The sequence below is a fragment of the Zosterops lateralis genome (genome assembly GCF_965231275.1).
Source record: "Zosterops lateralis genome assembly, chromosome: 2".
NCBI classification, from domain to species: domain Eukaryota; kingdom Metazoa; phylum Chordata; class Aves; order Passeriformes; family Zosteropidae; genus Zosterops; species Zosterops lateralis.
The window spans coordinates 41,138,096-41,162,510 of record NC_139763.1 but is presented as its reverse complement, the minus strand read 5'-3'; the positions used below and the strand labels follow the sequence as shown (position 1 = coordinate 41,162,510).

At 40.1% G+C, this 24,415-nt stretch overlaps 1 protein-coding gene across 4 annotated transcripts in view; it reads left to right on the top strand.

Moving 5' to 3' along the window:
• The window catches only part of MBNL2 (muscleblind like splicing regulator 2), a 107,719-nt gene that overhangs the window by 56,768 nt on the left and 26,536 nt on the right, over positions 1-24,415 (top strand). For all 4 annotated transcript variants that reach the window (XM_083855876.1, XM_083855874.1, XM_083855875.1 and 1 more), the window contains exons 3-5: positions 16,380-16,544; positions 19,504-19,704; positions 20,868-21,131. In XM_083855876.1, the coding sequence (XP_083712002.1) occupies positions 16,380-16,544; positions 19,504-19,704; positions 20,868-21,131 (630 nt within the window). The remainder of the gene's footprint in view (positions 1-16,379; positions 16,545-19,503; positions 19,705-20,867; positions 21,132-24,415) is intronic.

Here is a 24,415-nt window from a genome sequence, read left to right as displayed (position 1 = left end):
ATTTTAGGTTTAAACAAAGAAAAAAATTAAACTTCTGGATTACGAATTTATTTTTTTCCTAACTATAAGGCAGCTAAAGCGATATCAGTGTAATATCAGATATATCAGCTGAAGTAATATTAGTGTTAGTCCCTGATCTTTTTATGATCAAAAGACAAGACTGGATGCAGTTTGTTTTGTATATAAATTATCTTTCCAAATGGAAGACGATGTTTATCTGAAGTCCATTAAATAGGTGCTTATGTAGCTAATTATTTGACTGCACAAGTCCAGGTTGGCTCATCCCATATTTTGTGGGAACTGCCAGTGCTATGGTTAGGGAGGTTGGTTTGGGTTGGATAGGGTTGCTGGCTTTTCTGCTGGTTCCTCAGAGATGGGCATTGGTTTGTAGTCAGCACCAGCAATCCCACTCCTCTCAGTGCAGCTACTCAAGGCCATCCTGGATAGTCCTGCTGTCTTGTGGGAAGAGGCAGTGGAAGCTGGGGTTGTTGAGTGTTTGTGTGGTGTCAGACAGCTGAGGGACTTCATCAGTTTGCTGCTTGGATCCATGAGCCACAGTGCCTGATTGGGCCATGCACGGGCATGGAGAAATGTCCCGCAGTAAGTGTCTCATTTCCAGACTGGCAAATCTCAGTTACCTGTACTCTCCTACAGCCTTAGGGGGTTTGTGGGGGTTTTAAGGGTATTGGAGAGCAGTGACAACCACCACATTTCCATCATAGTAGGGTTATCATCCTCTTAGCTGCAGTCAGAGATCTGAAAAATACTTCATTATACATCTAAGGTCTAGTGTATATGGGTGAGTTCGTTTGTAACAACACCCATAAAAGATAGATTTAAAGTGTTAGAATAATGGTTTTGAGATCTTTACAGGTTATCATCTCTTTGTGTGTCTGCAAGAAGTAGATGATAAATTGGCAGACAGCTGTTTGATGATATAAATTGCTGTCTGGTACTCAAATAGCATAACATTTTCAAACTGTGGTCAGATGTGTCTGAAACTGTTCAGTTTTACTCCAAGAGAGCTGCAGTTCCTCATTAATTCTAGTACTCCATGAGTAGTTAACCAAGTCTGTGTAAGGCTTCGCATTTCCAAAGAGCCATGTTTAATTGCCTAGCAATTGGCCTTTATGTTGGTGTTTTTATTAAGTGCTGAGAAAAGTTCTTTGCATCAGACTTGCTGGTGTTTTTGCATTGTTTTCCTGTAGTCTCCAAACTGGTAATTCCACTTGTTAAACTGGGTTGGCTTTTGCAATCTCCTTTGTTGTGGGATTCTCTCTTGCTTCCCCCAGTACATTCCAGAAATTGTTTGCTTGCAGGCAACTCTATTTATAAGCTTGTTTCATTTCTGTTTGATGTTTGAAAAGGTTTTTCATAGCTCTTACCTTTTCTTTGGTTTCTGTGATGTGCTAATCAAATGTTCTTTAACTAGTTAAAACTGAACACTTTATTTGTCAAATATAGCCAGCCAAGGGAGTCCTTCAGGCATGCATCTCCATTCTTTACTGTCTCTCTTTCATTGTTCTCGGGATTATAGCGTGAGAAAACGAATAAAGCATGGTCTGCAGTATGGTGGGTGGCTGTAGATATGATGAACCTTCTGCTGAGGCCTTCACACCTTTAAAATTCACTGTGTTTCTTTTTCTTAAAGCAAAGTTGAGTTTTAAAGCTAATTTGTTATTTTCTATTCACTAAAACTTTAAGACTGAAACTACCATTGATGAGAAGAATTCAGATAAATACTTGCTGATAAAATACTGGGGTTTCAGTGTGGGATGGTAAAGTAAAATAAATTAAAATCTCTACTGAATGAGACAATTTCCTTTAAAAAAATGTTAACAGCACTTCTGTAGTCTTAGTGTTGATTTTAAATTAATTAAAAGACTTTTCCCCCATTGGCACTTTATTCTTTTGTAGGGAAGTTGTCAAGGAAGACTGAGATTATTTACTATATTCCACAACATCTTTTGTAGGAAGGCAAGATACTTGTAATTAGTCTGCTTTAAAGGTATCTAAAAATCTAAAGCCAAATGAAACTCTGAAATTGTAAAGCTAATAATGATGTGCTTGGGGTGCCTTCATGTTTAACTCATTTCTAAAGCAATCCCTGTGTCAGAAGCCATATTTTTAGAGATAAAAGTACCCTTATAAAGCTGTTTGTAGGTGATTAGTCTGCATATATATATATAATCCATTGATTCTGTAGTGTTTGGCTTGTCTACCAATGAAGGGAAATGAGTGCAGTCCTTCCAACCTCCTCCATCTTTTACCTGTGTACTTGCAATGGATTCAGCAGTGCCTTGGGTCTGAAGTTTGGTTTTTTTCCCTCATAGGAAGCTGCTCCATCTGTGTCACAGGTTGTCTAGGGGATCCCTAATGAGATTTACGTTCCCATACTGTGTTTCTTGATACCCTGTTACTTACCCTACAGAACAGCTTATATGCCACCAAGAATGGCCTGAAGATGTGAAAGTAGATCTTCCTTTGGCTTTTATTGTTTCATTTATTTACTAAGTAGCATAGCATAAGTATTTAATAGCCTGAAGAGTAATATTTTGTAAGCTGCCCTATGAATGAGTGGTAGGAGGTAAATGATAGCTTGTATCAGGAACTGTATCTTTTGGGCATGATTTTAGATTGCATTTTTGACACAGACCTAACTCTAGTCTTTGTCTTGCTACCATGCCAAAATAACTTTTGTTGCTACATTTGCCAACTTTCACACAGTCACTGTTGATTGAGAGAGTCCCTCTCTCTCCTGCGCTGGAGGTAGGGTACTACAGCCTGGTTTAAATGACTATAACGTTAAAAAAAATTAATATGTTACTGTTAAATTGAAAAATCCTCTACACTCCCTCCCACCCTCCCTCCATCCAGACACTGAATCCCCAGTGACTAAACAAGGGAGTTGACTAAACCCTGTCTAGTTGCTGTTTAGTGATCTCATATTTTGACTATTTCTCCTGATGAATGGTACCCATCCATCAGAACTTTTCGTTGCTGAAAAGGAGCAGGATGGGAAAAAACCACTGAATTGGCCATTTAAATACTTCTTTTCCAGACTGTCTGCAATTACAAAGGCTTTTTGAAAAATCTGATTCAAGATGGTTTCAATTATGAGTAACATTTTTAACCATACTGCATTCTAACCTGTATGTTCTTTAGGTTGAATCTGACATGCCACAATTATTGTAATCACTTTATGGTGTGCACATCAGACAAATAGAAAATAGAAACAAATACTGAATGGTTTCTGGCTGTGAAAGAGCCACTCTTGTGGAAAACATGAGATCATTATGCATTTTTTTCTTCCATAAAACTTTGCTTTGGTTTGTAGAGTTTTAGTTTAATGTACTCTTCAGCCTTGTGACATTTATAAAGAATATTTAAACCAAAGTCCTCTAAAGTAGCTGCGATGAATGAGTCTCCTGGGAGTAATGAAAACATGGTTCAGCCATGCTGCCATGCCACGTGATGAGCTGAGTACCTTCTCAAAGTCTGCGTGCAGTTTTGAGGTCTTGGTGGTTGTGGTCTTTTCTTTCTTGCTCCAGAGAGGAAAGTTCTCAGCACTTCTGGTCTCTTTATTCCTGCTCAGGAGCAGAGAGGGAGAAGGTGGTATAATCTTCATTTTGAGTTTCTCACTTGGTTGTTGTTGTCATTTTGGCATAAAAAGCAGTGACGGAAGCCTTGGCTGTGCTCTTGGCTCCTGACCACATCCTGCCTCTTCCCTCCCAGCACCCAAACAAAAGGAAACATTTGACAAAAAGAGGTTTGATGGGAATCTCTGTCTTGTGACTCCTGCTCAGATAAGGTACAAGCAGTGAAAACACTTTACCCACAAAGGAAAGTCATAAATTATGTTGTACTTTGGTTCCTGTTTGCAGACCCTGAGTTAGTTTCTCCCGAGAAACAGATGAGCATGGTGCCAAACCTGTGAAGGCTTCCAGGAGATAGAACACTGAAAGTTGTCAGTTTGTCACTGTTGCTGCGGAGCCTGCTTGTCTCCCATAGAAACTTTAGGGGGAAGGAAGAAAAAATAAACAGAAGTGGTTCCTTTCTCCAAGTGAGTTTGCACATGTCATACTAGATGTTGTGATAGCCTAATAATACTTTATGAACTTCTTTTCCCTGCTAGGAGTTAAAGGTGGGAAGGTATCATCTTCAAAATGCTGAAAAAAACAAATTAAAGTAGTCCTTGCTCAAGTCAAACAGGTCAATTCAAGTCATGACTTTTTTTCTTTCTGTATAAATCATTGGGGCTTTGCTGTGACACTCAAAAGTCTTGGTACACTAGTACATGATTCCTTTCAATGCAATTTGAAGTAGAACAAAGTGTTTGCCTTGAAATGATGTTGATATGCTTATAGCATTATATTCTCCAAAATGCTGTTTGGTAACTTTATTCTGTCAGTGGAGTGCATCAGCTTTGAACATGTAACAACTGCTTGTGTTAAAGTATTTCTGGATGAATGGCCCATCAGATTTCATTTTTAACATGAATGTTTTGCTTACTGCCATTGTGTTTAAATACTTTTATTGCTCCATAAACACTTGGGGTTGCTGTGATCATTAGCCTTTGGTCAGGCATGTTGATGAGGCACACATGAGTGTTTTATTACCAACAAACAGTGTGCCATCATCATCACCTGGATTTAATCTTCCCCACTACTTTCCAAATAATATCCTTCTTTTTTGTGGTTTCTAAGTCTCTCAAAATACAATTATCTGGGCTGAAACATTTCAATTACTGACGCACAGTGTTTATTTAAAGTTTTAGTGAAACGCTTCACCATCTTTGAAAAACAGTTGAAATGTAAATACCTTGGTTTTCTTTCCACTTTTTTTTAAACTGGCTCAATAATAAACTTGATTTCTCATTGTTTTTAGCTGAACCTTGAGATCCAGCACCAGAATGGTTGCTCTGATATCATTCCCCTTCTGCTATTTTTGTGAAACTTCACACAAATTTGGTCATTTTGTAAGAGCGAAAACTCACCATCCATGCGTGCCTAGCAGAGGCTGTGTGCAGGCAGGCAGGCTCCACATACACTCAGCTGTTTTCAGAGCAGTGACACACATCTGTCTGGTGTCAGGTGCTGGTTCCAGGAGCAGGGAAGAGGTAAGGCTGAAGGTGAGGAAATGGAGAGGAAGAGAGCTGGGGCAAGGTGGGAGTTTGGCCAGGTGAGCTGGGTAGGAGCCAAGAGTTGAAGAAAATGTATTGGAGATATGCTGTCCAGGCAACATCAGTGCGTGCTCTCTTCCAGCCCTGTATTTCCCTGTGCCTCAGTGTGGGGTGGCATGTGGAGGGGTCAGGTCCCTGCCCAAAGGGTGCTGGTGCAGGAAGAGAGGCAGGCAGTGGCGGAGTTGGCAAAAGATGGGCTCTTGGTCAAGTGTTCACCTCTTCCTCTGGAAACCAGTGAGTGGGTCCCTGAAACTGGCATCTTAGCTGCTAGCCATGAGGTGGGTGGACTCCCAAATCCCAAGGGCAGTAGATGTCTAGTGAGGCATTTGCATGTGCCACATGGATGCAAAGGCAAAATGAAAGGAGAAGAGATACCTGCAGGCAAAACCTGCAGGCACTCCTGAACTCTTTAACTGCATTTGGTCTCAGTTTATTCTGCATAGAGGAGGAGTAATGCTGTCTAGTATCACAAGAAGACCAAGAAATACACAAATAATTTTAACAGAGCCATTCCTAATGTGATCCTGTAGAGCCAGCCCTATGCATAGGCCCAAAAGGGAGTGAGTAGCTTGTATTCAGGCCAGGAGGTAAGTGAACATGTGTTAGAGTATTCACAGCTGACTGTCAGGGTTAAAAGAAATACCATTTGACTGCCTATTCTCTGTGTGGGAAAGGCTGTGTAAAATAGTGGATGTGGTCATGTAATTGAGGTTGGTATCACTGCTTTTACTGATGCAGACAGGTACCACAGAGATTGTCAAGGTATTCCAATGTCATTGCCATATAGTAAATGGTAGGGAGTCTAGTGTGTGTGTTCCTCCCAAAGTCACAGATATATGCCTTGGAAAACCTAGAGGCATTATTTTAATTTGAAATTAACCTAGAATTTTATTTAGTCAGTGCTGAATCTGTCTTAAGGAAGAGAATAATTATCTGCTCCTTTAACACAGTATTGAGAAGGTATAAGCACTCTTGAGACCACAATCCCATATTCTAGTACTGGAATGAATATAGTATTCAGGGAAAGTAATAAGACATCCTAATGTGTCTTATCTTTTCTCATAACCATGATTTAGCTGCCTAATTCCATAAGCTACCATTTGAGATAAATGTAACTGCATTATATTTCTTGCTATTTTTGCTAGATCTTCTGGAAGCTTCCTAATACCTGGTGGAAGGGGATAGATAGCCCTTCAGCAAAAAGAAAAGGCAGGGTGGGGTTTAGGTTACTGGAATGCCAGGGCTTCCTTCTCTCCTCTTGCTTGAATTTATGGACCTTTTACCAGACTTTTTTTCTTCAAAGCTGATTTAGTTTGTTGATTCTCTGGGTATTTCTGACTGCTAACTCTTATGTCCTGCTGCTTCAGAGCAGGGGTCTCATTGCCCCTCTTGCTAGTAGTGCTGTTTTCCCCATTCCCTGAGGAGGGAAATTCAAGGTGTGTCAGACTGCAAGAAAAGATGGAAGCTAAAATGTTTCACTCATGTTAAGGTAATTCCTAGAGGAGGAGGAGCATGAACTGGGTATAGAAAAGGTGAGGAAAGGTGCTATTTCCCCTTGGCTTTTCAGGTCAAGTATACTTGATTGCTCTCTGTAGATAAGCCCCACAGTGATATGGTATCTTTTAATCTCAATAATTTTTTCCCTGCTTCTCAGCAGTTGTGAAAATTAAGGAGGATTTTATGTGTGATTCTTCCTTGAAAATGCATATATATATTCATTTTTAGGTATTTATTTCTTTAATTTCTGTTTGTGTTCAGGAACTTTCCAATCAGTTGAGAACTGATGTCAGACTCCAGCCCTTGCTGGCTGGTCCTAGGAGCAAAGCAGATGATTTATTAATAATGCAGCTGCGGTGCCAGCGCTGCCACTGTGAGTGGGTAAACACTCCTCCTCTGCAGAGGGACAAGACTCTGTACTTTTCACCTCTGCAGTTATGTAAGGTGTCCTTGGCCATCTGTGTGCTTAACTTGGCCCTTGCTTTTTCCATTTGTTTACAAAATGATTGGCCATCAAAGTGTGAAATCCCCAACAGAGAAGAGTCCCAGGAAGCCCCAGCTGGACTGGGAGCCCCAGTGAATAGACGGGTGCAGGGTGGCCTGGCCAGAGTGAAAGCATATTCCTGAGGAGTAGCACAGGGACTCCCCAATGACACGTCAGGTCACCTGGTGGCAGTTCAGCACTGCTGGGCATCTCGCTTGAGAGCTAGGGGCTGTGGCATGCTGGTGTCCAAGGCAGTCAGTTGCTTCTGGTGTACACTAGGTCTGCCCTTCTCTGTAGTGCACCAGTGGATCCCTTATTATGTCAGAGACTTGCTACATCATACTGATGACCTTTTCCAAATGGTGAGACTATTCCAAATAAGTCTTTTCCAAGTCACATTTAATTCACTACAACTCTCAAATGAAGAATCTTCCCAAGGCTCCCTTGGCCCAGTGAATTGCTGTACAAAGCCACTGTAATCAGTTTTATAGCACTCTACTCCCATTTTCTTTCTGATCCAGTCAACCAGGCTCTTCACTGCCAAGGCATATTTTCTGCTCCTTTTTGATGCCACATGACTGATTTTATGGCTTTTCCTGAGGTGCATTAAGATTCCTGGCGTGTTCAAGAATGAAAGGAAAATGAGTGTAATTCTTTGGCATAGAGAGTTTTGAATGGCTGAGAGAACCATTGCCAGCACACCATCCCATTGCCTGGTCCTTGCTGGGATGTTCATCCTTTGGGCTTATGGGCATCTCATCGGCAAACACCTCTCCCCATTACTGACTATTTCTTTTCTAACCTGGATATGGTGGAGAATATGTGCTATGGACATTAGAGGGTCAAGTCCTGTGCCTTTCTTTTACAGGCCACTGAGAATAAGGTGTCTCAGGGCTTGACTGTCCGTTCTGCAGTTACCCTTGCCTACCTTATCACTGCAAAGTGGTGTTTCCAAAGCAAGGGAATTTAGTCTCGGTCTTGTTCTTGAGCAAGCTTCCATTAAAGTCAGCATATGTCTGCTTGAAGGTTTTTATGGGAATTGTAAAGGCAGTGGGGAAAGGGGTATGTCAGGAAGTTGTGCTGTGCTGTACCCATCTTCCTATTCTGTGTTCTGCTACATCACTGTTGCCTTTTCTCTTGCCAGCTGCCCTGCAGCCTAACAACTTACCTCTCTTTGCTGGGATTAATTCTGGAATGGCTACTTTTGTCTGCTCTTGAGATATTGAGAAAATTCGAAGAAAATTGCCTCTTACCAAGCTCTTATCTTCTTTTACAGTTCACTCAAGTTAAATTTAATGGTGGAGTATGTTGTTTACCAGCAAAAATCTGTGTCACCTTGACTTACTGTGTGGTCCAGCCCGCAATTTACACATCTCTCCTCTGTCTTTCACAAAAACATTCAATCCTTGAGGTGGGCAGGTGTGTTAAAGCTGCCCAGCCATCAGTTAACTATGTGTAATGCTCTATCCTGAGACTCTATGAAGGTTTTAGACATTTTTTTCTGGAACGGAGGAATCGGTGAATATGTTGATGTCTCTGGCAGGGCACAGTTGGAGGGCTTAAATCACTGCTCTGCTTTTGAAGCCCATCTTGAGTCCCATGGAAGGCTGCATCCAGTCCTCCCACAGGGGAGCTGTGTTTGTTGGAGCCCTGCACAAAGGCTTTGTGCCACATAAAGACTCTCACCACCCATGTAATAGAAATCAAACATCTGAGGAATTTTATCTAAATAAGATTATGCTTCCCTCTGCTTTCTTTTTATGTTCATTCTGTTGGGTTTTTCCCTTTTACTACCTGTTGGCTGCTTCTCATTCCATGGAAATTGTCTCTGTGCATTAGAGTGAAGATTCATTTCAAGGGTTGTCCACCGTAGCTTGTGATGTACTGCTAATCAATACTGGTAGCCAAACTTGAAGCTAAGATAAAAGTAACTGGTTGATTTTGAGTGCCAGTGGAGGGGGAAGGGGAATGAGAAAAGAAAAACAAAAGGAGCTACATAATTGGGGAAGAAGTAATCTCTATTGCCCTATTATTCTCAAATTATTTCCAAGGCAGTAAACACAGAAATAAAATAAATTGATGTTAAACTGTTGTCTCTTTCTCTGAGTTTTCTTCTTATTTGCTAGAATAATCTCGAGGATGTTTGTCAAACAACTTAGAATTTCATAAATGTTTTTTTCTTTTTGCCATCTGCAATATCGGCCTGACTTCTTTGTCTTCTGAGCAATTTAATATTGGGTACACTTCCCTTGATATTGCAAGGCAAATTATTAAACCATTCTCTATAGCTATGCTCAACATTTGTTTGAAAGAGCATCTTGAGAGACTCAGAGCTCTTTGTGCATTGCAAATGTGCTCTTTAGTAGAACATTTTGTCTTTTTCCATTTAAATAAATATCTCCTATTAAGTCTTCAGTTGTAAGACTCTTACATCATTTAGACATTCCATCTTTTTGTAAGGCTTCCATTTTTGTTCAATATTCTTCTATTTCTTCTGTCAGTTACAGGCAGTTCTTGTTCTCTACTTTTATGAATAAAATGATCATTTTTATTTTACCAGCTTTTAGTTTCTTACAAAAAATTGAAGTCATTAAAAGAGTAGCTAATGGGTTTTCTTAGCTTGTTGGAAACTGAATCAGACTGAAGTCACCTGAGAATTTTTTTCCTTCTTTCTTTTCTACCTTAAAGTAGGAAAGTGAATTTGCCTTCTACTTTTTCTTGAAACGGAAGTGTGTAGGTGCATATAAATATGTATGCACACTCACTAACTTTGGTGGGTGGACTTGCAAGGTGGCTTTATAAATACAGAACTAAGTTCTCAGCAATGTTTTAAAGTTGTTTTTAAGTAGTTTTTGTTGATAGCTTTTTTCCTTTTTATTTTTTCCCAGGAAAACATATCCAAGAGCTGAACCATTTCAAGTGTAGTGTAAGAGATGCTTGTGTTGTTTAGAAATACATTTTTTCCTTTAGGTCTGTGTTTGTAAGATGTATGGCAAATAGTAAAGTCTGAGGTATTTGAACTCACCATCAAAAGCCTAATACTTCTATTAGTAGTCCTTTTAAACTATTTTTCAATTTCACAAATAATTCATTTTCAAGATAAAGAATCTTATTCCAATCTCCATTTCTTTCTCCATTATATAAAATTCTGCTTAGGCTAAAAACCCCTGTGTTTTCATAAGCATACGTGTTTACAAGGCAATATAGTCGAGATGTGAAATTATGCAAAATAAAAAGAAATTGAAATGTTTTGTATGCCTTAAGGAAGAAATAAAATGCTGTGTTACATTTTTTTTAAATCTCTGACTAGTCATTCTTAAGGCTTAACTAAATCCCCTAAGTCCTTGGACACATGCATAACTCTATGAGCATGTATAGTCCTACAGATTGTGTGAGGTGGTGCATAGTCACAGCAAGTGCAAAGGGAATACTTTAATGGGGCTGTAGTGTCTGGTTTTTTATTTCTGAGTGAAGTTAGGAAGCAGATTGACCTGCATAGGAAAACTGAATTCATGGATTGTGATGTTAGATGGAAATACTTTTTAATTCAGTCCAGACTGAACTCTGAGGGTTTTCCATGAGTGTTGAAAGTGCTGTTGATGATTGAACTCTCATATACTATAATATGTAGGGAAATGCTTGCATTCAAATCCTGTAGAACAATAGGAATCATCCCTCTCTGTGTATGAATACAGAGTGTTTTCTTTAGTGTTTTGGGGTTTGTTTTTTTTCCTTTTTGATATTTATGCATTTGAAAAATAACTTTTCAACTGAATGTTTTGGGCTGGTAGAGTTAGTGTGGCTTCTGTGCATAGGAGCAGAAGCTTAAGTATCTCAAAATACCTGCCCTCCTATTGACTGGCTCTATTTTTAGCCTCAGGGAGCACAGGATTATCACAATTGAAAAGTTCCTGGTTTATGCAAGACTGAATTTTTTTAATTGATTGGATGAGGCCACACATGTTCCCAATCAGAATTTTCTGAGGGGCTGCTAAGGAGGAATCCCAAAGGAGAAAAAACACGTTTTGCTCTTGACAGAATCTCTTCCAAGGAGGTATTTATGCCTTAGGTACCACCTCAGCTGCTGACACTGCTGTCTTTGTGGCTATTCTTGCCATGTGCTGCCACCACCCTGGACAGTGGCCTGTGCTAGCTCCCACTCTGGTGGCGTTTGAACAGTATGTAATGTCTTCAGTGGGCAGTATTTAGCTAAGCAGCACAGCCACAGCTGCAAAGGCATTACTGTTTTAAAATTTGTTCTGATCTTTACAGGCATGTGCAAGGCATGCAGAAAATTGCAAAAGTTTTTTTCAAGTGGGACAGTTAGGATAGTTGTGGCATCAGGTGATTATTACTTTTTAAAAATTTGTGTGTCTTTTCTAACTCCAGGAAATGTTTAGATCTCATAGTGTCTATCTGGAAAAATCTTTTTTTCCCTTGTAGAACCAGTTGCTCAGATGCTTTCTAAAACCATTTATGATTTGGAAGTTACATACTTTTCTTCTTTTCCCATTAGACTGCATAATCAATCATGAGAGTTCATACAATTTCATCTGCATTTTAGGTTTAGCTTGTTTTCTTAAGTAAGCAGGTTTTGCATAATTGCACTGTCCATATTTTTGCCAGCATCATCCTCTCACCCTAATAACTTCTGAACAATATAGCTGATTTCAAGCAAAGTTGCTAGAAGCAGACATCTCAAAGACACATCTCAAAGTTCTCACTGGTTATGCAAAAACCAGTGTCTGGGTAGAAGAGAGATGCAAAGTTTTACCCTATTAAGGAAAAGGCAGGAGTGGGCACTGAGCCACTCCCGAGTGTGGTCTGCCAGCAGCGTGCACGTCTTGGCCGGCTCCTCGGGACACACGCGGCTCCAGCAAGTTATAATTATCGTGTGAGTTGTGTCCTGGCTATAGTTAGCAGAGGTGGGAGGGTGCTGGAGGGGAGAAGCAAGGAGGGAGGTGAGGTACAGTAGGAAGCTGGGAGTTTATGGAGAACAGAGTTGAGTAGGGGGAGCTTGAAGCACCCAGGCGAGCGAGGTTTGGAACAAGGGACAGACACCTGCGAGGCAGCAGGCCTCTGACTTTCTGCTTCTCATTGGATAACCTGTTTTTTAAAGAGGTGTCAGATGTCAGGCTGTGCTGTGAGTTGGGGGAGTCATGCTCCCACTCATATTTCTCACTAATAGCATCAGTAAATTGCGTGAAATTCCATACCTGAGCAAAATAATTCTGGAAGTTTTAGTTGATTCTTGCCTTAAGAGATAGATAGAAGAAATATTGTTTTGCCTCTTTTTTTTCTGTTCAAACATCTTACTTTCATGAAAGATAATTTTAATAAGTAAAAGATAACTGATTATTATACATAAGCAATTCCCAAACTTGAATTAATTATTGTTGTTGTTGTTACTATTAGAGTAAAAGTAAAATACAGAAAGAAGTTGTGAATTTATGAAATATTCAAAGACAGGAAATGGATCCTTAGTGTGTTAATATGCAGAGTTATGGGGTGTTACTTCTACATTCACCTCATTTTGCTTATTTTAAATTTAAAACTCTAAGCACATAGCTAGCTTTTTAGTATGCTCTAGTCTGTGGGCTGTCTTGTGGCATTGATCTTAGACAAACTGCCTATTGTTCTTAATAGAAAAATCTGTTGATTTAAAAAAACACTCAATGGTGTAACATGGCTAGTTAAGGGATGTGTTTTTGAAATTAACTGAGTCAGGTAGCAACTCCCAAGACCATTGCCTCTGCAGAAGTGGAGCCTTTCATTGCTGTGCTGTGGTGTTGGGCACTGAAGTCCTTTGAGTTCCCAGCTCCTCGATGCACCCTTTCCCTCTTCCACTGCTTTACTAGAATGAAACCTGTGGGACAGCCTGACACAAGCCACAACATGTTCTAGTCTGGATAATGAGCGGTAGAAAAGTAGTTTTTCTGTTAAACCTTTCCATTACCTGCCTGAAATACGGTGCTAGGCAGTAGGCTAGACAGCTGTAGAGGACAAAGGCAAAGAAAGAAATGGTCAGAGTTAGGTACCATCCTTCCAGGATGAGGGGAGTATCAGACTGCTGGGAATGTAATCTGATGTCTGTTCATTGTTGCTATCCATTGCATATACGGAGAGAGCTCATTGAAAGTGATTTTTTTTTCCATGAACTCCCATGGGAAGTGCACAACCACTTATGATGTGCTTGTTGATAACCTTCACTTCATGGGTGATAGGAGTTTCTAGGGACCCAGTTTCAAACCAATCTCTCTGTGCCCTCAGTTTCAGGACTCTGACTCATATCTGGGAACAGGTTAAAAGTTGTAAGAAGCAATTATTTTTCCCTGTCGCCTGCCTTATCCTGCTGAGTTTGTGCCAGAGGGACTGAATGTCTGTGGAACAGCTCCTAAACTGCTGTGGTTTTAAGATGAAGTAAGCCTTGCTTCAGAGGCTTGGTATTGATGCGCCTCAAAGTTGAAGTACCTGATTTTGTCTCCACATTTGTGATGATGTGGCCTTCTGGCATAGTAGCTTTTTACAGAATGGACTCATTGATGGTGACCCAACCAATATGTTGAATATGCCTGCATGTTGTGTACAGTTGCCTGTCCTGCCTTCTGGTTGATATGTGCTGTCATGTCAGTTGGACTTCATATTTGACTTTTTAATAAACAAAAAATTTCAGGGTCAATATAATTTCATTTGACTGCAATGATACTACAAGTTTGAATTTTTGTTTGTGCAGTGATTAGTAGTTGGGAAATTGAGCATTTGAGAAAAAAGGAACAAAAAATTCCTTATAGGTGTTTTCTTGCTACCATTGTAGGTCCAAAAAGTAAGAAAGCCAGTCTCAGAATTTATTTAATTTGGTAGTGAGGGCAGATTAATTTACTCACTATTTTCAGTGCTCATTCCACTGCAGTTTATTTTGGGTCATTTCATTTCAACAAGGCTTGATCTGTTTAGAGGGTTTTCTATAGCAGCGTGGTGGGACCACACAGCTCTTTTATAGTATGTACTTTCATTGCTAACCAGGAGCTCAAAAAACTAGTAAACGATGCACAGACATGAATAACTTCAGAGAGGACAGTACATTTTTGTATGGTTGGACTGTTTTGAAAGTTTTCAGAAATAGCCAATCTTTTGTGCACTGTGGGTTGCTTTGCAAAGCTTGAAGTGGTGGTATACAGTAACTGTGTGCTTTCAGAGGTACGACTGGAGATCTGGCTAAAGGCACTCTTCACGTTTAAGGTACTTCAGAAGCCACTGTGCATGAGTTGCTCTCAGTCCTTGTTTAAGGAACATTTTTGATTGCATAGGTTAATGTTTCCATCAGATTCAGTAGTTTGATATGCTTTTGCTGCTTTAATTTTTAGATTTTCTGTAGGCGCCATCCATATACAAAACAGGCTAAGGTAAAATAGATCTCAGTTGAAAATGTCTATATCAGTTGGCCTCATCAGCCAACAAAAAAGAATATGCTCATTGTCTGTGCTGAATCAGCTCCAGTTTAGCATTATGATGGTAAAGGCCACATTCCCCCCCAAATGAAAGAGCCAGCTTTCTTTTGTGTCCATCAAATCATGACTATTTCTGGTTCTGCTCATGCCAGCTAACGAAGTAATGTTCCTTTTGTGTAATTCATTAAATCATGCAGCATTAGTGATTCTCGCAACAGAAGGAAGGCATGATGTCCTGGAAGTGGCTGCGTCTGTACTAGGAGGTTAAAACAGCACTGAGACCATTGCTTTTTCTTAAATTTTTAGCTTTCTTGCATTTTCTGGCTTCTGCTGTTTATCGTACTCTCAGCAGCAGCCAGGGGCAGTTCAGGAAAGGACTGATCTCAATGGACTAATAGTGTGGAAATAGCTGTTTGCATTCTCATCAGTCTCGACACAGGAGAAGCTTCCTGAACGTGTCTAACTCACCCCTTGTAGGAAATTTGAGGCAGAATCTGCATTGTTTTGGTGTCTAAGTCAAAAGTATAACAAATAACACTAGTGCTGGGAGATTTGAAGCCTGTTGTAGCAGTGTGTGTGTGTGCATACACAGAGTCAGTGTATGTCTGTACTGTGTGATATTCCTGCATAGAGATCTGGATGCTTTCTTGATTATAGACAGATATTCCTGCTTGTCTACAAATAGTAAAGCCCTAATACTGGTGAATGAGAAGTTCAAAAAGCACTTCTTAGAAACATCTCAATTTGGAAACAGCGTGTACAAGTTGAGTGTATCCAATGCGGTTTGACTAATGCTTTAGGCCCTCTAGTCACAGCTCTTAAAATTCTGTGTTTGTTTCTGAGCTGTGTCATCAACGAGCTTCTGATCTCAGCAGGTCCTGCCCTGCAGCTGCACAACCTCCTGGTGCACCCTAAAATTTCCATTTCTGGGGGAAAACGTATCAGTGTGTCCTACGCCACTCTACCTGTGTTTGGGGTCAGCTTGTACATCCGTGTCCTCTAACCCAAGCCACCTCAAGATGACAGCCCACCTGTATTTCTATTGTCTCTTATTATCTCATGGCTGTCTAAAAACTCCTTTCATGTTGATTGGAGCTGTCCTTTTGCTGTGTACCTTCAGATTTAGATTCATGCACTGCTTCTAAATTTAGGCTGTCAAAGTACCACCTTTACTTCTTTTATGCTTGTATGGAAATATTTCAAAGTTGTGCTGAGGTAATAAAAACAGGAGGCTGGAAGGCAGTGAACTAGAATAAGGGAGAATGTATGAGAGAACACAAGCAGAGAGTGGCAACTTTAGATCCTCACTGCCGTGATCACAATTATTTTTAATACAATGTACTTAAAAGCTGCATTTCTCTTAAAGAAGGTTACAATTTGTTATTCATCATGTGATGTCATTTAATAAAAAACTTTTTTGTTAAGGTAACACCAGATACTCTCGCCAGGATGTCATGAGAAGCAATTCAGGCAGTCTGGACAGTTCTGAGATTATTAATTGAGTGGCAGTGATCTGTACTTAACAATGAAAATGCTGATTCACAGCCTTTCTCTTTTTTTTCCATGGCTAATAGACTTAATGATCAATCAGAGGTGGTGGGCTGAGGCAGAGCTCAAGGCCATTAGCTCCTCCCAGCCCTCTACATAGTTCCCAGGAAACACCCTGTGTTTCATTAGTTCCTGCTTAGTTTATGGTGTAATATTTTGCTCGGAGGCATTAAACTATCATCAAAAGCAGCCGACTGATTAGTGTGACTTCTTTTTCCAGGGTCGTTGTACAAGGGAGAACTGCAAGTACCTTCATCCACCAACACATTTAAAAACTCAACTGGAAATCAATGGCAGGAACAACTTAATCCAACAAAAAACTGCAGCAGCAATGCTCGCCCAGCAAATGCAGTTCATGTTTCCAGGGACACCACTACAGCCAGTGGTAAGTGTATTTCTCTGATGGTCTTAATGGTAAGTAAAGTTGAAGACTCTATTGACCTGCAAAAGTTCTCAAAAAAGTATCAATAAAAACAATCCCTGTCTTTTTATTTAAGGAATGGTCAAGATGCTAGAGATATGCTCATTTATATTTGCATTTCAAGATGTAATGGAGTGTTGCTGTAGACTTACTTTCTTTTATCCCATAATAATTTGCATTTTTTCCCCTCTCTTTTTCCCTTCTTAATGCATTTCATATCATGTTTGCAAGATTTTAAAGTATAATCCGTCTGGAGGTAAAGATTTGTATAATAACAATAATTTGCTAGTAAGTAATTTGAGTAGAAACACAAAGTTTCTCGGGAGTCTATGAGTTTGAATGGCTTTAAATATTATTTAATCTCAGTACTGGGAGCAAAGGTTAATGGGTAGCATTTTCTTACTCTGTTGAAGTCTGAAGTGTCCAAGGATAAGAGAGAATTGGTGGTGCTTGCACTTCACAAACTCAGCGTTTTGTCTCAAGGTGATTCATATGGTGCCTGAGACACTTCGTATCCAGGAGGTGACATAGAACTAGAGTCTGGCATGCATGAGCAGCATCTTTGGATATGCACTGAAGTGATCAGTTGCTCTGGGAAGCCCTTGCAGTTGGGCTCCTTAGTGTAGCAGACTTCCAAACCATGGCTTGGCAAGTAATCTGAATTAAACTTTTCACACATGGTTGCTAATGACGTTTTTTCAATCTAAATTCCTCGTGTAAGACATCCCACTGGAGTGGGATTTTTTTCTCTAACTTGAGGCATCTGGAGTGTTGGCATCAACTTCTGCAGTGAGTTTCCAAGGTCTGTTTATAGTTTATCAAAAGACATAGGCACTCCTAATCACTATTTACTTGGCTCATTCCAGACATCAGCATTCGGATTAGATGATTTAGTTTTCAAAGTGCCTTTGTCTTTCCATGGGTTACCACAGAAGTCAAGTGTAGCTATGTCAGAAGAAATATGCATTTGGTCACAGGAAGCTCACTCCAGATGTCTTTTTCAATAATGAAAACATCTACTGTCAGGTGGGATAGGGAATTGAGTGTCTCCCTGAATTTCTGGTACATGTTCATTAAATTGTATCTGGTAATGTTGACCTCCTAATGTGTCTTGATATTTCCTAGGGATTTATTGCTTGAGTTTTCACCAGAAAAACTTCTGATGAAGTAATAAATTCCACTGCTTAATATTATGAGAAAAATTGAAATGGCAAAATTATACCTTTTTCTTCTCATCCATTTCATCATTTGAACTTTACAATTTCATTGACGTAATGTCTTCTGTACTGATTGTGATAAAAATGCCAGATCTATCTCACATAAATTGCCAGATTAAGATGACTCAGCCTTGACCAAATGGATAAAAAGTGAAAGAAAATTTCATAGAAGTCATTTGACAAGTGGATTTATTTTTAAAATTATATCCGACACCAAGCTGTTATTTGTATTCCATTTAACACATATTGTTTTCAACATAGTCAAACCATTGTTTCATATAAATGTTCATTATTATGCCCTTCAGAATTTACCTCATGTTTGACATATAAACTGGGTTGCTTGATATCAAGCAGATTTGATCACTGATTAAGACACAGCATAACACACTTTTAACTCATAAGGGCAGTTAGATGCCATTTCTGTATAGTTGGTTATCCTGGTTAATCTGTATGCTCAGAGCATCTTATTGGTAATAAGTCACATCCATTTATAATTCAGTAATTGATTCCAAAGACAAAAAAAACCCAAAGAAAACCAAACACAAACAAAAAAGAAAAAACCTGCCTTCTAGGTCCTGTGTTTTCTCTTGTGTATTTTCTACATCTTTTATGTCATGCAAACCACCTTAACGAGAAAGACACTTCTCCTTTGTTAAAATGTTTTGAAGTCTTAGTGTTGTGCTGTTGTGTTTCTAGCTGCTGGCTTATTTGAGAACCTAATTTCTGACAAAGCTAATCGGAGATGTGTCCTGTTTTTCCACATAGTTTTTCCTCATTTATAATTATAGCTTCACTCTCTAGGGTACTCAGCTCTGCAGAACTAAAGCACTTTCCAGGTCTGAGCATGGGCTGACCATGGTGATTGATGTTCTGCCTCCACCCCTGTGGAGCTGGTTGTAACAAACCTACTACTCTGCCTCATCATGGCTGTTTTAGCATCACACAAATGCTCTTTCTTCTGGTCATGACTTCACTGACTCACTGTAGGAAGGAACAAAACAAGATTTTTAGACTCATATCACTCCCTCCAATCAAAGTTTTTCATATGATGAACTAATCTAAGCCTGAATAATCCCTTTCTAAATATTGTGTCCAGCTGAGATTATAGTATTTATTCTGCTTGCCACTGGTGACAGCTGAGCACACAAACGTTTGCAGAGGTGAATTTTTTCAGTGTATGAGGCACAGTAACATATAATTGCAGGAGGTGGCAAAATACAGTATGCAAACATACTGGAAGTTACATGCCAAAGAGCTCATTATACGTACTCTTATTAGAAATATGGCTTTAATATAGTTAATAACGCTTCAGCTATGAAATCTGAATACTTTGAAAAACAGCCTGTTTTCCCAAGGAAAACAGGTATTGAGAAAAAGCAATAAAGTCTATGTTATTTCTACTTTTAGATGTGTAAATAAGGCTGCAGTGTAAGCTGGACCTCCACAGATTCAGGTTCAAAATAGGACTTCCTTTGCATCAGTGGATTCTTTTCCAGTAATAGAGTTACACAGGTGGTTCTTCATGTGCTGCTGGAATGTGTTACATGATTAAAACAAGAGAGGATGCTGTGTGTTTTACCGGCTGTTTAAAGATTTTTCATTAAGAAAATGAATCAGTGCCAGAAAGAACAGCAAGCAAAAGACAAATAGTAAGCTATTGATTAAGGGACTTTTTTTTCATCTTGGTGTGTGTTTTCCTTTTTCAGCCCACATTTCCGGTGGGTCCCACAATAGGAACGAACACAGCTATTAGCTTTGCTCCTTACCTAACGCCAGTAACACCAGGAGTTGGCTTAGTCCCGACTGAGATCCTACCCACGCCGCCTGTCATTGTTCCTGGAAGTCCACCGGTTTCAGTCCCCAGTTCAACTGCTACCCAGAAACTGCTCAGGACTGATAAACTGGAGGTACTGTGAACACCACTGTGGCTAGAAATACATTCTTTGTTAGGCTATGTGAGAGATCCTGGAGGGTGTAACTGTTGTTTTAGAAGTGAAGCTTAAATTCAGTTGCTACAAATAAAAAACTTGTAACCAGGCAGGATTTCTGCACTTGCAGCCAGTGGTAATTAAATAATGTTCTTTTTAAGGTCGTGGTTTTGATTATATTTAATGCACAGACATCAACATGAGTTTTCATTTTTTGTAAAATTCATCATCTCAAGAAACCTCAGGTATACGTGCCTGTAAAGGTATGCCTTGATGAAATATCTAACAAGCACTTTTTTATTTCAGTAATAGTTGTCCTGTTTTATCTGCACTGATAATAAGGGAATTTTGTAGCTTTATGGATTGATATTAGGGGAATGGTGCAGCCCTTCAGCCCTGTGCTGCCAGTGGAGATGTGGAATATTACCAACCCCACAGCAGGCTGAAGGGACAAGCCCCCAGCTATGTGCAGAGCCTCCCAGCTGTTGCTGGATCGCTGCAGGGCTGGACTCTGTGATCCGAATACGCAAGGAGGCCAAATGGCTCTTGCAGAAATTAATGTCCTTTCCCAAAAGCCTAAGCACCAGTGTCTGGAGCACATTTCTTCTTAGGAAAAGCACTGTGTTCATTCTGACCATTTTTGAAAATTATTTTAAGTAGGCTCTCAATTTTGTTTGTAGACTCCATAAAAAATACAGTGTATCTGATGTGTATTTTCCCTGGGTTTCAGCAAGAGAAACTCCTTCCCTACCCGTCAATCTGCAAGAATACAAAGTGTAGTCAGAAAGAGACAAAATATTTTGTGATTCCCAGCTAGTTTTGCAGGAGCAATTACATGAGTAAGTATCCTTCCCAGCTGCTTTCTGAACAGGAAAAAGGAAAGGCATTTGGAAATGCTTCTGTTGTGTGTTCAGTTTATTTAGCCACAGTTACCAGAGAGCTACCTGAGGAGCCAAGAACATAGGGGTAAAATAGGAGCACTCCCCCGGCCACCAAAAGATGAAGGTTTATTTAATTGAAGTTGCTGCAAAACTTGAACTAACAGGGGAAGGCCGGTCTGTGTTTTGGGGGCATGGGGCACTCCTTGCCCTTTCACGTTGCAGCGAGCTGTGCCCCTGCAACGTGTGTTGTTTTGCACGTAGGTGTGCAGGGAGTTCCAGCGGGGGAACTGTGCACGTGGAGAGACTGATTGCCGCTTTGCGCATCCGGCAGACAGCACAATGATTGACACAAACGACAACACTGTAACCGTGTGTATGGATTACATAAAAGGTCGTTGCATGAGGGAGAAATGCAAGTATTTTCACCCTCCTGCACATTTGCAGGCCAAAATCAAAGCGGCGCAACACCAAGCCAACCAGGCTGCAGTGGCAGCCCAGGCAGCTGCGGCAGCTGCGACTGTGATGGTAAGTGCTGGCATGTATGGCTGCCCTTTTTTTGATGCATATTTTGCTTCAATTTAATGCTGTTTGCTTATACTTTCTTTTCTCTTTTGCCTCTTTTTTTATTATTTTCCCTTTTTTTTTTTTATTTTGGTGAAAGATAAGAATTTAAAAAATTATTACTATTGCTTGATGGGAGGAAGCACTTTCTTTTCTTTATGCCCTTATTTTAATGCTGTATTTCTATTCAAGACAGTGAAGCAAATGACACTCTATACCACTTCTGTTCTCTGCCTTAATTATACGTAAATTTGCTCCTAGTATTTCCAAACAGAAACAAAACTGATAAGCTTCAGTGTTCCCAGGAAAACAGGGACACATATGCTGTTTTAGCTCTTTGACAGCAGATATACATGTGGAAATTTGGAAGAAAAGCAAAGAGAGAGAGTTTGCTTCAGAGATCAGTAGTAGAACAGAAGCCTGCATTGAGATTCAGCACAGTCCACATTAGAAATGAGACAACCAGCCAGCCACCTTGGTCTCACTGTACTGGTAGTGTAGGAAAACCAGGAACACTCATCTGATCTACCATTAGTGCCAGCCTGAGGATGAGAAAGAACTGCCTTCTGTAGATCTACAACTATCCCCAATGACTAAAAAGCATTGCCTGTATCTTTTTGATCTTTGGTCAGATGCTTTTCATTCCTAGAGACTTCTTGCCTCTCCTGCTATTATGGGCCAGTTACTTGAATCATGAGGTTTTAAAGTAGTAAACTATAATGGGAATCATTAGGAAAGAAACATTTTGGCTACAGACAGAAGAAAAGAGAGTGAGGGCTTTTATTTTCAGGTATTTTAGCCTCTTAATTTAAACTGTTCAGACAAGACACTCCTTCACCAGGATTGGATACCTCTTACAGTTGCTACCAGGAAAGTTGGTGAATTTACAGTGATATTGATAAAGTCAAATAAATTGAACATGCAGGATCTGACTTGAGAGACAAAACTGCTGGCAGCAAATCAAAGAATCATTGTCCTCATTGCTGGCAGTGGACAAATAATTAAGCAGATGTGGTTTGTGGACTTGTGGGCAGTGCATACAATAGTTATAGACAATACAGTTATTCTCTAGTTAAAAATCCTACCAGAAACAATACAGTACAGTACATAACTATCCCAAGCTATTGTATTCAACAAATTAGAAAAGACCAGACTTTTTTTGAGGGACAAAGGGTTAGTTATGCAAGAAAGTAAGCCACCAAGCAGAAGAATATTTCTTAAGTTCTAATATTCTTTCTCTAATAGTATCCACAGTCTTTGTTTCAAATTGGGTGATTTTTAGTTAAAGTTTCCTGTGCTTGCAGAAATTGAATACCATCTGGAAATTAAAGCAGAGATTGGGTTTTTATTCTGATTAGCTTCTGTTGTGCAATATTTATTGTTCATTTAGAGAACGTAATATTTCTAGGCACTATACTGAATAAGAAAGGAGAGAGATGAGGGAATTAAATTTTTTTGCACTTTGGTAATGGTTGCAGATATATATCCTGTGGTTTTAAATAAGGCTTAATTAGAGTTGCATTAGCCTCAAAGCAAGATGAAGCATCTTTGGAAACACAGAATTGAAATGTTAGCAGTCTAATGTCACTGGAGAAGGCAACAGGGACCTGTAATTCAGGGTAACATTTTGCAGAGAAGTATGTACAAAATATTTCAGCCTGTTTCTCCTGCCTAAGCAGGGGAGCTAGAGGAGATTGCCCAGGATGTGCCTGTTTGGTTTACTAAAGTCTCTAAGGACAGAAACTCCATAACTTGAAAACTTGCTGCATACTTCCAATAAAAAGAAATGTTTTGGTGTTTTGTTTGGTTTTTTTTTTTTAAATTTTACAGTTAAAAGGAATTTCTTTTATCTAAATTTGTTTTAATTGCCTCTTTTCCTGTTCCTGGGCACCACTGGCTCCATCTTTACTCTGAAATCAGATATTTGTACACGCTAGTAAGATTCCCCTGTATCTTCTCCAGGCTGAATCCAGTCCCTTGATCATCTTTCAGGTCCTTTATGGGAGTGTTTTCTAGTACACCTGTATCTTTCTTGTACTGAGATGCCCAGACCTGGACAGAGTGCTCCGTATACAGCCTCACCAGGGCTGAGTAGAGGGGAAGAATCACCTCCCTCCACCTGTTGCTGAGACTTCCCAATGCAGCCCAGCATGCCTTTGCTCATGAGAGAGCATTACTGGTTTGGTGTCCACCAGGATCTTTAGGGTCTTTTCTGCCAAGATTTTGTGGCCCCCAGCGTGTACTGGTGCATCATGACATTCCTCCCTGTTGCAGCAGCCCTCTTGTTAGAGGGTAGAAATGAGCCAAGACAGACTTCTTGTTTATCACAGCATGAAAAGGGTCCTGGTTTATTCCTCTTTACAGCTCATCTATCCTGACCCCAACTATTCACTGACTCTGCCTGCAGCAAGCTCCTGCTCTAGGCTGCATGGGAAACCTCTGACTGCAGGCTTTTACCTGGCTAGACTATGACTACAGGTTCCAACAACAGGCTCTAACTGCAGACCCAGATTGACCTCACAGTAGCAATGCTCTCTCCCCAGGATCTTTCTTCATGATTTCTCCTCCATGATGATCCCCTCACCGGCTAACCCATTCCCTTTTATCACACTTATCTTTATTGGCTATAGCTGTGACTCACCAGGGGTGAGGCTGAGTGGGGTAATTAACACACCTGTTACTTACAAGGGGCAAGGTCACCTGTATTCCCTTCTCCTACACCTCCCCAGGTGCAAGTCTTGATATTGCTCTTTGTTGGACTTACTGAAGTTCCCCTGTGCCCTTTTCTGCAGACTTTCTAGGCCCTCTGAGCAGTAGCACATCTATCTTGTGTATCAACCACTTCAAGTTTTGCACCACTGGTGACTGGCCTCCAGCTGGGCTCTCTATTGCTGGTCACATCCCTTTGAGCCTGGCATGTGGGACAATGTCCACCTCCCTCTTTCCCGTTTACCCCATGATAAATAAATTTGTCTGTGAGGATGAAATAGTGTTGAAATCCTTTCTGAAATCAAGAGAAACAATATCCATTGCTCTCCCTTCACCAGCCTGCCAGTCTCATCATAGAAGGATATCAGGCTGGTTAAGCAGAATTTCCCTGTCATAAATCTATGCTGACTACTTCCCATCATTGTCTTGGCTTTCATCTGTTTGCAGATGGTTTTCAATTGCTTTCCCAGGGACTGAGGTAAGGTTGATCAACCTGTCAGTCCTTAGACCTCCCTGCCTGCCTTTTTGAAGATGGGAGT